Source organism: Sander lucioperca, chromosome 6 (genome assembly GCF_008315115.2).
Source record: "Sander lucioperca isolate FBNREF2018 chromosome 6, SLUC_FBN_1.2, whole genome shotgun sequence".
NCBI lineage: Eukaryota > Metazoa > Chordata > Actinopteri > Perciformes > Percidae > Sander > Sander lucioperca.
This window is the reverse complement of record NC_050178.1, coordinates 11,823,658-11,838,701: the sequence shown is the minus strand read 5'-3', so window position 1 is coordinate 11,838,701 and position 15,044 is coordinate 11,823,658. Positions and strand designations below refer to the sequence as shown.

At 29.7% G+C, this 15,044-nt stretch overlaps 1 protein-coding gene across 2 annotated transcripts in view; it reads left to right on the top strand.

Moving 5' to 3' along the window:
• The window catches only part of LOC116051522 (metabotropic glutamate receptor 4-like), a 191,774-nt gene extending 178,101 nt beyond the window's left edge, over nucleotides 1–13,673 (top strand). For both annotated transcript variants that reach the window (XM_031302018.2, XM_031302017.2), the window contains one exon: nucleotides 12,786–13,673. Coding sequence is in view for 1 of the 2 variants with exons in the window: in XM_031302017.2 (XP_031157877.1) it covers nucleotides 12,786–12,835 (50 nt within the window). In the remaining variant the exon portion in view is untranslated. The remainder of the gene's footprint in view (nucleotides 1–12,785) is intronic.
• The last annotated feature ends 1,371 nt before the right edge of the window (nucleotides 13,674–15,044 follow it).

Sequence of the window (15,044 nt, the reverse complement as noted above, 5' to 3'; positions counted from 1 at the left end):
GTATAGTATGTCGAAAAAAGTGGAAAAAAGTCATAGTATTGTATGTTGAAAAATGTGAAAAAAGGCATAGTATAATATGTCGAAAAAAGTGGAAAAAGTCATAGTACAGCATGTCGAAAAAAGTCATGGTATTGTATGTTGAAAAAAGGTCTTAGTATAGTGTGACTTTCCTTTGGACATCTGACTTAAGAAAAACAATATTCTAACTGACTGAGTTATAAAGAAAGTCATAGTACTACATGTCGAAAAAAGACATGAAGAGTCATAGAATACTATGTCGAACAAATTCATAGTATTTTGACAAAAAGTCATAAAACGTCATAGTATAGTATGTCGAAAAAAGTCATAGTATTTTATGTCGAAAAAAGACGTAAAAAGTCATAGAATAGTATGTCATAAAAAAGTAAAAAAAAGTCATAGTATAAGTATGTCGAAAACAGTCATAAAAAAGTCATAGTAGCGTATATCGAAAAAAGTGGAGAAAAAAATTCATAGTGTACTATGTCGAAAAAAGTCATAAAAAAGTCATAGTATTGTATGTCAAAAAAAAGTTTTAGTATAGTGTGACTTTACTTTGGACACCTGACTTAATAAGAAATTGGATCTTGATGGGAATTGAACCTCCAACCTAAGACTCCAAAACCAGTTTTCTAACAGATTAAGCTCTAAAGTAAGACATAGCATTACATGTCGAAAAAAGACATGAAGTGTCATAGAAGACTGTCGAACAAATTCATATGTCGACAGAAAGTCATAAAAAGTCATAGTATAGTATGTTGAAAAAAATCAGAAAAAGTCATAGTATAGTATGCCGAAAACAGTCATAGTATTTTATGTCGAAAAAAGACATAAAAAGTCATAGAATAGTATGTCGAAAAAAGTCATAAAAGGTCATATTATAATATGTCGAAAAAAGTCATAGTATGGTATGTCAAAAAAGTGATAAAAAAAATCATAGTATAGTTTCTCGAAAAAAGTCATAAAAAAGTCATAGTATTTTATGTAAAAAAAAAAGTTTTAGTGTAATGTGACTTTACTTTGGACATCTGACTTAATAAGAAATTGGCTCTTGATGGGATTTGAACTTCCAACCTAAGACTCCAAAACCAGTTTTCTAAGAGACTGAGTTACAAAGAAAGTCATGTTAACGTAAAAGTCTTACTATATAATGTCGAAAGAAGTCCTGAAGAAGTCATAGTATAATATTTTGAAAAAAGTCATAGTGTAGTTTGTTGAAAAAAGTCATAGTATAGTATGTCGAAAAAAGTCATAATATTGTATGTCGAAAAAAGTTGAAAAAAAGTCATAGTATAGTATGTTGAAAAAAAGTCATAATATAGTATGTCGAAAAAAGTGGGAAAAAAAGTCATAGTATAGTATTTTGAAAAAAGTCATAGTGTAGTTTGTAGAAAAGAGTCATAGTATAATATGTCGAAAAAAGACATAAAAAGTCATAGAATAGTATGTCATAAAAAAGTAAAAAAAAAGTCAAAGTATAAGTATGTTGAAAAAAGTCATAATATTGTATTTCGCAAAAAGTCATAATATTGTATGTCGAAAAAAGTCATAAAAAAGTCATAGTATTGTATGTAAAAAAAAAAGGTTTTAGTATAGTGTGACTTTACTTTGGACATCTAACTTAATAAGAAATTGGCTATTGATGGGATTTGAACTTCCAACCTAAGACTCCAAAACCAGTTTTCTAACAGACTGAGCTACAAAGAAAGGCATGTTCAAGTAAAAGTCTTAGTATAGTACATCGAAAGAAGTCATAAAAAAGTCATAGTATAGTATGTTGGAAAAAGACATAAAAAGTCATAGAATAGTATGTCATAAAAAAGTAAAAAAAAGTCATAGTATAAGTATTTCGAAAAAAGTCATAATATTGTATGTCGAAAAAAGTGGAAAAAAGTCAGTATGTTGAAAAAAGTCATAATATAGTATGTCGAAAAAAGTGGAAAAAAGTCAGTATGTTGAAAAAAGTCATAATATAGTATGTCGAAAAAAGTGGAAAAAAAAGTCATAGTATAGTATGTCGAAAAAAGACATAAAAAGTCATAGAATAGTATGTCATAAAAAAGTTAAAAAAAAAAAAGTCATAGTATAAGTATGTTGAAAAAAGTCATAATATTGTATTTCGCAAAAAGTCATAATATTGTATGTCGAAAAAAGTCATAAAAAAGTCATAGTATTGTATGTAAAAAAAAAAAGTTTTAGTATAGTGTGACTTTACTTTGGACATCTAACTTAATAAGAAATTGGCTCTTGATGGGATTTGAACTTCCAACCTAAGACTCCAAAACCAGTTTTCTAACAGACTGAGCTACAAAGAAAGGCATGTTCAAGTAAAAGTCTTAGTATAGTACATCGAAAGAAGTCATAAAAAAGTCATAGTATAGTATGTTGGAAAAAGACATAAAAAGTCATAGAATAGTATGTCATAAAAAAGTAAAAAAAAGTCATAGTATAAGTATTTCGAAAAAAGTCATAATATTGTATGTCGAAAAAAGTGGAAAAAAGTCAGTATGTTGAAAAAAGTCATAATATAGTATGTCGAAAAAAGTGGAAAAAAGTCAGTATGTTGAAAAAAGTCATAATATAGTATGTCGAAAAAAGTGGAAAAAAAAGTCATAGTATAGTATGTCGAAAAAAGACATAAAAAGTCATAGAATAGTATGTCATAAAAAAGTTAAAAAAAAAAGTCATAGTATAAGTATGTTGAAAAAAGTCATAATATTGTATTTCGCAAAAAGTCATAATATTGTATGTCGAAAAAAGTCATAAAAAAGTCATAGTATTGTATGTAAAAAAAAAAAGTTTTAGTATAGTGTGACTTTACTTTGGACATCTAACTTAATAAGAAATTGGCTCTTGATGGGATTTGAACTTCCAACCTAAGACTCCAAAACCAGTTTTCTAACAGACTGAGCTACAAAGAAAGGCATGTTCAAGTAAAAGTCTTAGTATAGTACATCGAAAGAAGTCATAAAAAAGTCATAGTATAGTATGTTGGAAAAAGACATAAAAAGTCATAGAATAGTATGTCATAAAAAAGTAAAAAAAAGTCATAGTATAAGTATTTCGAAAAAAGTCATAATATTGTATGTCGAAAAAGGTGGAAAAAAGTCAGTATGTTGAAAAAAGTCATAATATAGTATGTTGAAAAAAGTGGAAAAAAGTCAGTATGTTGAAAAAAGTCATAATATAGTATGTCGAAAAAAGTGGAAAAAAGTCATAGTATTGTATGTTGAAAAATGTGAAAAAAGGCATAGTATAATATGTCGAAAAAAGTGGAAAAAGTCATAGTACAGCATGTCGAAAAAAGTCATGGTATTGTATGTTGAAAAAAGGTCTTAGTATAGTGTGACTTTCCTTTGGACATCTGACTTAAGAAAAACAATCTTCTAACTGACTGAGTTATAAAGAAAGTCATAGTACTACATGTCGAAAAAAGACATGAAGAGTCATAGAATACTATGTCGAACAAATTCATAGTATTTTGACAAAAAGTCATAAAACGTCATAGTATAGTATGCCGAAAACAGTCATAGTATTTTATGTCTAAAAAAGACGTAAAAAGTCATAGAATAGTATGTCATAAAAAAGTAAAAAAAGTCATAGTATAAGTATGTCGAAAACAGTCATAAAAAAGTCATAGTAGCGTATATCGAAAAAAGTGGAAAAAAAATTCATAGTGTACTATGTCGAAAAAAGTCATAAAAAAGTCATAGTATTTTATGTAAAAAAAAAGTTTTAGTGTAATGTGACTTTACTTTGGACATCTGACTTAATAAGAAATTGGCTCTTGATGGGATTTGAACTTCCAACCTAAGACTCCAAAACCAGTTTTCTAACAGACTGAGCTACAAAGAAAGGCATGTTTAAGTAAAAGTCTTACTATAGAATGTCGAAAGAAGTCATGAAAAAGTCATAGTATAGTATGTTGAAAAAAGTCATAGTATAGTATGTTGAAAAAAGTCATAGTGTAATATGTTGAAAAAAGTCATAGTATAGTATGTCGAAAAAAGTAAAAAAAAGTCATAGTATAAGTATGTCGAAAAAAGTCATAGTATTGTATTTCGAAAACAGTCATAATATTGTATGTCGAAAAAAGTGGAAAAAAGTCAGTATGTTGAAAAAAGTCATAATATAGTATGTCAAAAAAAGTGGAAAAAAAGTCATAGTATTGTATGTCGAAAAAAGTCATAGTATAGTATGTCAAAAAAAGTCATAATATTGTATGTCGAAAAAAGTTGAAAAAAGTCATGGTATAGTATGTTGAAAAAAGTGGAAAAAGTCATAGTATAGTATGTCGAAAAAAGTGGAAAAAAGTCACAGTATTGTACTGGGAAAAAGTCATAGTATAGCATGTCGAAAAGAGTAGAAAAAAGTCATAGTATAGTATGTCGATAAAAGTCATAGTACAGTATGTCGAAAAAGTCATAGTATAGCATGTCGAAAAAAGTCATGGTATTGTATGTTGAAAAAAGGTCTTAGTATAGTGTAACTTTCCTTTGGACATCTGACTTAAGAAAAACAATCTTCTAACTGACTGAGTTAAAAAGAAAGTCATAGTACTACATGTCAAAAAAAGACATGAAGAGTCATAGAATACTATGTCGAACAAATTCATAGTATTTTGACAAAAAGTCATAAAACGTCATAGTATAGTATGTCGAAAAAGTCATAGTATTGTATGCTGAAAAAAGTTCTTTGTATAGTGTGACTTTCCCTTGGAAATCTAACTTAAAAAAACATTGTCTCTTGACGGGATTCAAACTCCCAACCTAAGGCTCCAAAACCAGTTTTCTAACAGATTAAGCTCTAAAGTAAGACATAGCATTGCATGTCAAAAAAAGACATGAAGTGTCATAGAAGACTATGTCGAACAAATTCATATGTCGACAGAAAGTCATAAAAAGTCATAGTATAGTATGTTGAAAAAGTCACAGTATAGTATGTTGAAAAAAATCAGAAAAAGTCATAGTATAGTATGCCGAAAACAGTCATAGTATTTTATGTCGAAAAAAGACATAAAAAAGTCATAGAATAGTATGTTGAAAAAAGTCATAAAAGGTCATACTATAATATGTCGAAAAAAGTCATAGTATGGTATGTCAAAAAAGTGATAAAAAAATCATAGTATAGTATCTCGAAAAAAGTCATAAATTATGTAAAAAAAAGTTTTAGTGTAATGTGACTTTACTTTGGACATCTGACTTAATAAGAAATTGGCTCTTGATGGGATTTGAACTTCCAACATAAGACTCCAAAACCAGTTTTCTAACAGACTGAGCTACAAAGAAAGTCACGTTAACGTAAAAGTCTTACTATATAATGTCAAAAGAAGTCCTAAAAAAGTCATAGTATAGTATTTTGAAAAAAGTCATGGTGTAGTTTGTTGAAAAAAGTCATAGTATAGTATGTCGAAAAAAGTCATAATATTGTATGTCGAAAAAAGTGGAAAGAAAGTCATAGTATAGTATGTTGAAAAAAGTCATAATAAAGTATGTTGAAAAAAGTCATAGTATAGTATGTCGAAAAATGACATAAAAAGTCATAGAATAGTATGTCGAAAAAAGTCATAATATTGTATGTCGAAAAAAGTAATAAAAAAGTCATAGTATTGTATGTAAAAAAAAAAGTTTTAGTATAGTGTGACTTTACTTTGGACATCTAACTTAATAAGAAATTGGCTCTTGATGGGATTTGAACTTCCAACATAAGACTCCAAAACCAGTTTTCTAACAGACTGAGCTACAAAGAAAGGCATGTTCAAGTAAAAATCTTGGTATAGTAAAAAAGTCATAGTATAGTATGTTGAAAAAAGTCATAGTATAGTATGTTGAAAAAAGTCACAGTGTAGTATGTTGAAAAAAGTCATAGTATAGTATGTCGAAAAAAGACATAAAAAGTCATAGAATAGTATGTCAAAAAAAAGTAAAAAAAGTCATAGTATAAGTATGTCGAAAAAAGTCATAATATTGTATGTTGAAAAAAGTGGAAAAAAGTCAGTATGTTGAAAAAAGTCATAATATAGTATGTCGAAAAAAGTGGAAAAAAGTCATAGTATAGTATGTCGAAAAAAGTGGAAAAAAAGTCATAGTATTGTATGTTGAAATAAAGTGAAAAAAGGCATAGTATAATATGTCGAAAAAAGTGGAAAAAGTCATAGTATTGTATGTCGAAAAAAGTGGAAAAAGTCGTAGTATAGCATGTCGAAAAAACTTAATAAGAAATTGGCTCTTGATGGGATTTGAACTTCCAACATAAGACTCCAAAACCAGTTTTCTAACAGACTGAGCTACAAAGAAAGGCATGTTCAAGTAAAAGTCTTGGTATAGTACGTCGAAAGAAGTCATAAAAAAGTCATAGTATAGTATGTTGAAAAAAGTCATAGTATAGTATGTTGAAAAAAGTCACAGTGTAGTATGTTGAAAAAAGTCATAGTATAGTATGTCGAAAAAAGACATAAAAAGTCATAGAATAGTATGTCAAAAAAAAGTAAAAAAAGTCATAGTATAAGTATGTCGAAAAAAGTCATAGTATTGTATTTCGAAAAAAGTCATAATATTGTATGTTGAAAAAAGTGGAAAAAAGTCAGTATGTTGAAAAAAGTCATAATATAGTATGTCGAAAAAAGTGGAAAAAAGTCATAGTATAGTATATCGAAAAAAGTCATAGTATAGTATGTCGAAAAAAGTGGAAAAAAAAGTCATAGTATTGTATGTTGAAATAAAGTGAAAAAAGGCATAGTATAATATGTCGAAAAAAGTGGAAAAAGTCATAGTATTGTATGTCGAAAAAAGTGGAAAAAGTCGTAGTATAGCATGTCGAAAAAACTTAAAAAGAAATTGGCTCTTGATGGGAAATGAACTTCCAACCTTAGACTCCAAAACCAGTTTTCTAAGAGACTGAGCTACAACGAAAGTCACGTCAAAGTAGAGTTTAGATTCTCGCCGTTATTTTCCGCCACATCCTCGGGCCGGGCCCTTGATCAAGCAATTTTTTTTTTTATCCATTACCTTATTATCCTATTTGGTGGGGAGAAAGCTATGCCATAATAAGAAATATTATAAATATATATAGGCTATATAAAAGTAACAAATGTGTACAAAAGTTAGGCTGCAGTTACAAAATGCAGCACGTGTCATGCGCGGAGTCTCCTCCTCTCGCACGCATCACACCGGGAGCTTGAAGATGTAAAGAAAAAAAGAAAAACAGGAGAATTAACTTTGAGCAAGTGTGGAGGAAAGTTGGAGGTATGGAAGCAGTTTAAACAAGTCGTGGGCAGTGACAACAATATGTTGTTCGTCATTGTTTCTTTTTTTTTACGTTTCTTCATTCAGATCCACTTGCGATCCATTCCATTCTAAACAAACAGTGCAGTTTACATGCTTCGTCCTTGTTGTATTATTCTAAACAGATTTCTGTAGTTCAAACAACTCTGAATTGTAGTTGAGAACTTCAGCGACCCACGTATTAAAAAATTGTCGAGTTTAAATCGGGCTCGGGCTCATAATTATAGTTAATGTGTCGGGCCGGGCTGGGCTCGGACGCAACGTGCTTGGGCTCGGGCAGGTTCTGGCTTGATTTTTTTGGACCGATCTAAGCTCTACGTCAAAGTAAAAGTCTTAGTATAGTATGTCAAAAGAAGTCATAGTGTAGTATTTTGAAAAAAGTCATAGTATAGTATGTCGAAAAAAGTCATAAAAAGGTCATAGTATAGCATGTTGAAAAAGTCACAGTATAGTATGTTGAAAAAAATCATAGTATAGTATGTCCAAAAAAAGTCATAAAAAGTCATAGAATAGTATTTCAAAAAAATGTAAAAAAAAAAAAAAAGAAAAAAAAAAGTCATAGTACAAGTATGTCAAAAAAAGTCATAGTATTGTTATATGAAAAAAGTCATAATATTGTATGTCGAAAAAAGTGGAAAAAAGTCATAGTATTGTATTTCAAAAAAAGTCATAATATTGTATGTCGAAAAAAGTGGAAAACAAAGTCATAGTATAGTATGTCGAAAAAAGTCATAGTATTGTATGTTGAAAAAAGTCAAGTATAGTATGTCAAAAAAAAGTCATGGTATAGTATGTTGAAAAAACTCATAGTATAGTATGTCATAAAAAGTCATAGTATTGTATGTAGAAAAAAGTCATAGTATAGTATGTCAAAAAACTGGAAAAAGTCATAATGTAGTATGTCGAAAAAAGTGGGAAAATGTCATAGTATAGTATGTCAAAAAAATGGAAAAAAGTCATAGTATAGTATGTCGAAAAAAGTCATAGTATAGTATGTTGAAAAGAGTGGAAAAAAGTCATTGTATGTCAAAAAAAGTGGAAAAAGTCATAGTATAGTATGTTGAAAAAAGTGGGAAAATGTTATAGTATATATAGTATGTCGAAAAAAGTCATAGTATAGTATGTCAAAAAAGTCTTAATATAGTTTGTCGAAAAAAGTCATAAAAAAGTCATAGTATAGTATGTTGGAAAATGTCACAGTATAGTATGTTAAAAAGTCATAAAAAAGTTATAGTATAGTATATATCGAAAAAAGTCATAGTGTAGTATGTCGAAAAAAGTCATAATATAGTATGTCGGAAAAAGTCATAGAATAGTATGTCGAAAAAATTTGAAAAAAAGTCATAGTATAGTTTGTCGATAAAAGTGGAAAAAAGTCATAGTATAGTATGTCGAAAAAAGAGGAAAATGTCATAGTATAGTATGTCGAAAAAAGTCATAGAATAGTATGTCAAAAAAGTGGAAAAAAAGTCATAGTATATTATGTCGAAAAAAGTGGAAAAAATTCATAGTATAGTATGTTGAAAAAAGTGGGAAAATGTCATACTATAGTATGTCGAAAAAAGTCATAGTATAGTATGTCAAAAAAGTCATAATATAGTATGTCGAAAAAAGTCATAAAAAAGTCATAGTATAGTATGTGTGGAAAAAGTCACAGTATAGTATGTTAAAAAAAGTCATAAAAAAGTTATAGTATAGTATATCGAAAAAAGTCATAGTGTAGTATGTTGAAAAAAGTCATAGTATAGTATGTCGAAAAAAGTCATAGTAAGTATGTCGAAAAAGTCATAGTATAGTATGTCGAAAAAAGTCATAAAAAAGTTATAGTATAGTATATCGAAAAAAGTCAGTGTAGTATGTTGAAAAAAGTCATAGTATAGTATGTCGAAAAAAAGTCATAGTGTAGTATGTCGAAAAAAGTCATAGTATAGTATGTCAAAAAAAGTGGAAAAAAGTCATAGTAAGTATGTCGAAAAAAGTGGAAAAATTCATAGTATAGTATGTCGAAAAACGTGGAATAAAGTCATAGTATAGTACGTCAAAAAAAGTGGAAAAAAGTCATCGTATAGTATGTCGAAAAAAGTGGAATAAAGTCATAGTATAGCATGTTGAAAAAAGTGGAAAAAAAAGTCATAGTATAGTATGTCGAAAAAAGTCATAGTATTGTTATATGAAAAAAGTCATAATATTGTATGTCGAAAAAAGTGGAAAAAAGTCATAGTATTGTATTTCAAAAAAAGTCATAATATTGTATGTCGAAAAAAGTGGAAAACAAAGTCATAGTATAGTATGTCGAAAAAAGTCATAGTATTGTATGTTGAAAAAAGTCAAGTATAGTATGTCAAAAAAAAGTCATGGTATAGTATGTTGAAAAAACTCATAGTATAGTATGTCATAAAAAGTCATAGTATTGTATGTAGAAAAAAGTCATAGTATAGTATGTCAAAAAACTGGAAAAAGTCATAATGTAGTATGTCGAAAAAAGTGGGAAAATGTCATAGTATAGTATGTCAAAAAAATGGAAAAAAGTCATAGTATAGTATGTCGAAAAAAGTCATAGTATAGTATGTTGAAAAGAGTGGAAAAAAGTCATTGTATGTCAAAAAAAGTGGAAAAAGTCATAGTATAGTATGTTGAAAAAAGTGGGAAAATGTTATAGTATATATAGTATGTCGAAAAAAGTCATAGTATAGTATGTCAAAAAAGTCTTAATATAGTTTGTCGAAAAAAGTCATAAAAAAGTCATAGTATAGTATGTTGGAAAATGTCACAGTATAGTATGTTAAAAAAGTCATAAAAAAGTTATAGTATAGTATATATCGAAAAAAGTCATAGTGTAGTATGTCGAAAAAAGTCATAATATAGTATGTCGGAAAAAGTCATAGAATAGTATGTCGAAAAAATTTGAAAAAAAGTCATAGTATAGTTTGTCGATAAAAGTGGAAAAAAGTCATAGTATAGTATGTCGAAAAAAGTGGAAAAAATTCATAGTATAGTATGTTGAAAAAAGTGGGAAAATGTCATACTATAGTATGTCGAAAAAAGTCATAGTATAGTATGTCAAAAAAGTCATAATATAGTATGTCGAAAAAAGTCATAAAAAAGTCATAGTATAGTATGTGTGGAAAAAGTCACAGTATAGTATGTTAAAAAAAGTCATAAAAAAGTTATAGTATAGTATATCGAAAAAAGTCATAGTGTAGTATGTTGAAAAAAGTCATAGTATAGTATGTCGAAAAAAGTCATAGTAAGTATGTCGAAAAAGTCATAGTATAGTATGTCGAAAAAAGTCATAAAAAAGTTATAGTATAGTATATCGAAAAAAGTCAGTGTAGTATGTTGAAAAAAGTCATAGTATAGTATGTCGAAAAAAAGTCATAGTGTAGTATGTCGAAAAAAGTCATAGTATAGTATGTCAAAAAAAGTGGAAAAAAGTCATAGTAAGTATGTCGAAAAAAGTGGAAAAATTCATAGTATAGTATGTCGAAAAACGTGGAATAAAGTCATAGTATAGTACGTCAAAAAAAGTGGAAAAAAAGTCATCGTATAGTATGTCGAAAAAAGTGGAATAAAGTCATAGTATAGCATGTTGAAAAAAGTGGAAAAAAAAGTCATAGTATAGTATGTCGAAAAAAGTCATAGTATTGTTATATGAAAAAAGTCATAATATTGTATGTCGAAAAAAGTGGAAAAAAGTCATAGTATTGTATTTCAAAAAAAGTCATAATATTGTATGTCGAAAAAAGTGGAAAACAAAGTCATAGTATAGTATGTCGAAAAAAGTCATAGTATTGTATGTTGAAAAAAGTCAAGTATAGTATGTCAAAAAAAAGTCATGGTATAGTATGTTGAAAAAACTCATAGTATAGTATGTCATAAAAAGTCATAGTATTGTATGTAGAAAAAAGTCATAGTATAGTATGTCAAAAAACTGGAAAAAGTCATAATGTAGTATGTCGAAAAAAGTGGGAAAATGTCATAGTATAGTATGTCAAAAAAATGGAAAAAAGTCATAGTATAGTATGTCGAAAAAAGTCATAGTATAGTATGTTGAAAAGAGTGGAAAAAAGTCATTGTATGTCAAAAAAAGTGGAAAAAGTCATAGTATAGTATGTTGAAAAAAGTGGGAAAATGTTATAGTATATATAGTATGTCGAAAAAAGTCATAGTATAGTATGTCAAAAAAGTCTTAATATAGTTTGTCGAAAAAAGTCATAAAAAAGTCATAGTATAGTATGTTGGAAAATGTCACAGTATAGTATGTTAAAAAAGTCATAAAAAAGTTATAGTATAGTATATATCGAAAAAAGTCATAGTGTAGTATGTCGAAAAAAGTCATAATATAGTATGTCGGAAAAAGTCATAGAATAGTATGTCGAAAAAATTTGAAAAAAAGTCATAGTATAGTTTGTCGATAAAAGTGGAAAAAAGTCATAGTATAGTATGTCGAAAAAAGAGGAAAATGTCATAGTATAGTATGTCGAAAAAAGTCATAGAATAGTATGTCAAAAAAGTGGAAAAAAAGTCATAGTATATTATGTCGAAAAAAGTGGAAAAAATTCATAGTATAGTATGTTGAAAAAAGTGGGAAAATGTCATACTATAGTATGTCGAAAAAAGTCATAGTATAGTATGTCAAAAAGTCATAATATAGTATGTCGAAAAAAGTCATAAAAAAGTCATAGTATAGTATGTGTGGAAAAAGTCACAGTATAGTATGTTAAAAAAAGTCATAAAAAAGTTATAGTATAGTATATCGAAAAAAGTCATAGTGTAGTATGTTGAAAAAAGTCATAGTATAGTATGTCGAAAAAAGTCATAGTAAGTATGTCGAAAAAGTCATAGTATAGTATGTCGAAAAAAGTCATAAAAAAGTTATAGTATAGTATATCGAAAAAAGTCAGTGTAGTATGTTGAAAAAAGTCATAGTATAGTATGTCGAAAAAAAGTCATAGTGTAGTATGTCGAAAAAAGTCATAGTATAGTATGTCAAAAAAAGTGGAAAAAAGTCATAGTAAGTATGTCGAAAAAAGTGGAAAAATTCATAGTATAGTATGTCGAAAAACGTGGAATAAAGTCATAGTATAGTACGTCAAAAAAAGTGGAAAAAAAGTCATCGTATAGTATGTCGAAAAAAGTGGAATAAAGTCATAGTATAGCATGTTGAAAAAAGTGGAAAAAAAGTCATAGTATAGTATGTCGAAAAAAGTCATAGTATAGTATGTCGAACAAAGTCATAAAAGTCATAGTATGGTATGTCGAAAAAGGTCATAGTATTGTATGTCGAAAACAGTCATAGTATAGTATGTCAAAAAAATAATAAAAATCATAGTATAATGTCATAAATTGCCATAAAAAGTCATAGTAAAGTAGAAAACACATACATGCCCTTCAGGTGTCTTTCTTATATATTCTCCATATGTTATAATAGTTCATCTTGACTCCATTTGACTCTCAATCTCCCCTCTCATTCTTTTCTTTCAGCATTCCCAACAAAGCAAACCTACATCAGCTACAGCAACCATGCAATCTAAGGGACAACGGTTGTTTTCATAATTCAGGATTTTCCACCTAGACGGAGAAAAACATGCAGTGGGGTTTCACACAGCCGGCATAAAAAAATGGATGTGTCATTGTACGGGTGGAGATCACAGAAGCGTTGCCCAAAGATGTGACTTGGTGAGGAGAGACCACAGGGATGGACTAAACAGGGGACCAGAACAGATAACAGTACAATTGTAAGGTTCCATCTTCTCTCTGCCTCACAAGAATACACAAAAAAAGAAAAATGAGAAATACTTGCATGGCAGAGGCCTGGAGACAGATGGATGGAGCTTTCCTTTTGAGTGTTTACATTTCAGCTATGCCCTCTTTCAAAGACTTGTCTGTCATCTTGAGCAGTGCTGACTGAAACCGAACTTAAATCAAGAATATGTTCAGGTGTTCTCAATGTCGTAATTGATCTTAAACCCTCAAGGCATCACAAGGGATTAATCAACACCAAAAAGGCATGAAATCATGATCCATGGATTTCTATAGGGGGGAGGGTTGTGTTTGTTTTTATTTCTAAATGTATTCTGGTGTCATGAGTCAAATTACTGGAAATGGCGATCATCTCCCCAGTGCAACCAATCTGTACCAGACTCCATGCCGTTTGTCCCCCTCTTCCAGGTTTCCACTGAGTCAATAAGAAGAACTACACTTAGATGGTCTCTGCCAATTTTGAGCATGCCAGTTTCAACATCCTGTGTTGTGTTGTTAAAAAAAAAAAAAATCAAGAAAAGAAAAAATATTATCTTTGGAATGCGTTTATACTCTGTTGCAGCGTTGTTAACACTTGTTTAGGCCCGGGCCTGTTGTACGTTAAAAAAATGTTCTCAAATGGTGAAGGTCTAGTGAGTGATTATTTATCTGTGCTTAAGTGAGGTCATGACTGCATTACCAGCTAGCCCAAGGCTGTCACTGCCCTCCGCATACCTGTCTGTGCTTTGAAACAGTGGCTTGTGGTTAAAATAAACAGTATTTTATCCAGGAGATGTTCCTGTAAGCTGTCGTCCAGGATGACCCTCCCATCACTGCCACCATCTATTCTCTTGGTCACATGTAGTGTAAGGGTAAAGCTTAGCTGTATAGATCCATTAGGAGGTGAATTAAGATGAAGTATGCCCTTCAGAGGATTGTGCAATATGACCTGAAGGTGATACCCATAATTCACCGGCTACTGAGAAAATTCATTACTATACATGTCCTCCGCAGGCACTCTCGTGATGAGGAGGAGGTGTCGGAAGTTGTAAGGCTTTTCAATAAATGAAAATTGAATTGCAAAAGTATACAATATCTCTATCAATCACCCTCAGCTCGCTGAACAGATTAATAGTTGGCTTCATGCAGTATAAAAGCCCTCTAATGTCTTGGGAAAAAACATTGTGGGGTCATTTGTGTTGTGAATTCAATGCTGATCTTCATGCCTTCTGTATTTCTTTTAACACCATTTGTGTTGCAGAATAAAATGTGAGTGCTGGCCAAATTAAATTGCAAGTTAATGTATGTTATTAAATAGATTGATGATGTCTGCTTTGTGTCCTGACATATCTTAAAATTGGGGAAAATATACAAAAAGATACAGTGCCTGGCTATCTGATTATGTATTTGTAAAACCTCATGAAAACTAATGAAGTGTGTGAAGCATGTTTAGTTTTTTTATATACAAAATTTTATTTCTATTAAAAATGTTTTCAAACTTCAACATACGTTTTAAGGTTTGTGATTTGGTTTCTTTTACGAGTTAGTTTGTTCATTAATTTGACCCTTAGCTTAAAAAAATAAAGGGAGGACGCTAAATGATTAGCAGCTCTTCTGAGTGAGTGTGTTTTATTCCTGTTGTAAACTAATAATACAGATTAAAAAGCAGTTTGTCAGCCCTGAAGAAAAAAGAGAATGGCTGTCATCCTCTGAATAATATGCTGCCACAACTGTTCTGATAATAACACTGGAAGGACAAAGAATTGGTGGAGGGAAACATGAAATTATTTAAAATGAAAGGTTTGCTGCTACTTGAAACCAAGGCCTCTCTGCATGCAGCGAGCTCTCAGGATTTATCATCTTCTCCACGCCTCCCTGATACTGTGAGCCCACTATACAAAAGGCTCGGGAATAACAGTTGTTGCATAGCAAGTGTGCTAAATGCAAGTACTCGATTGCTGCAATACGCAGAGCAGAGTATATAACATCGCTACACGGCAG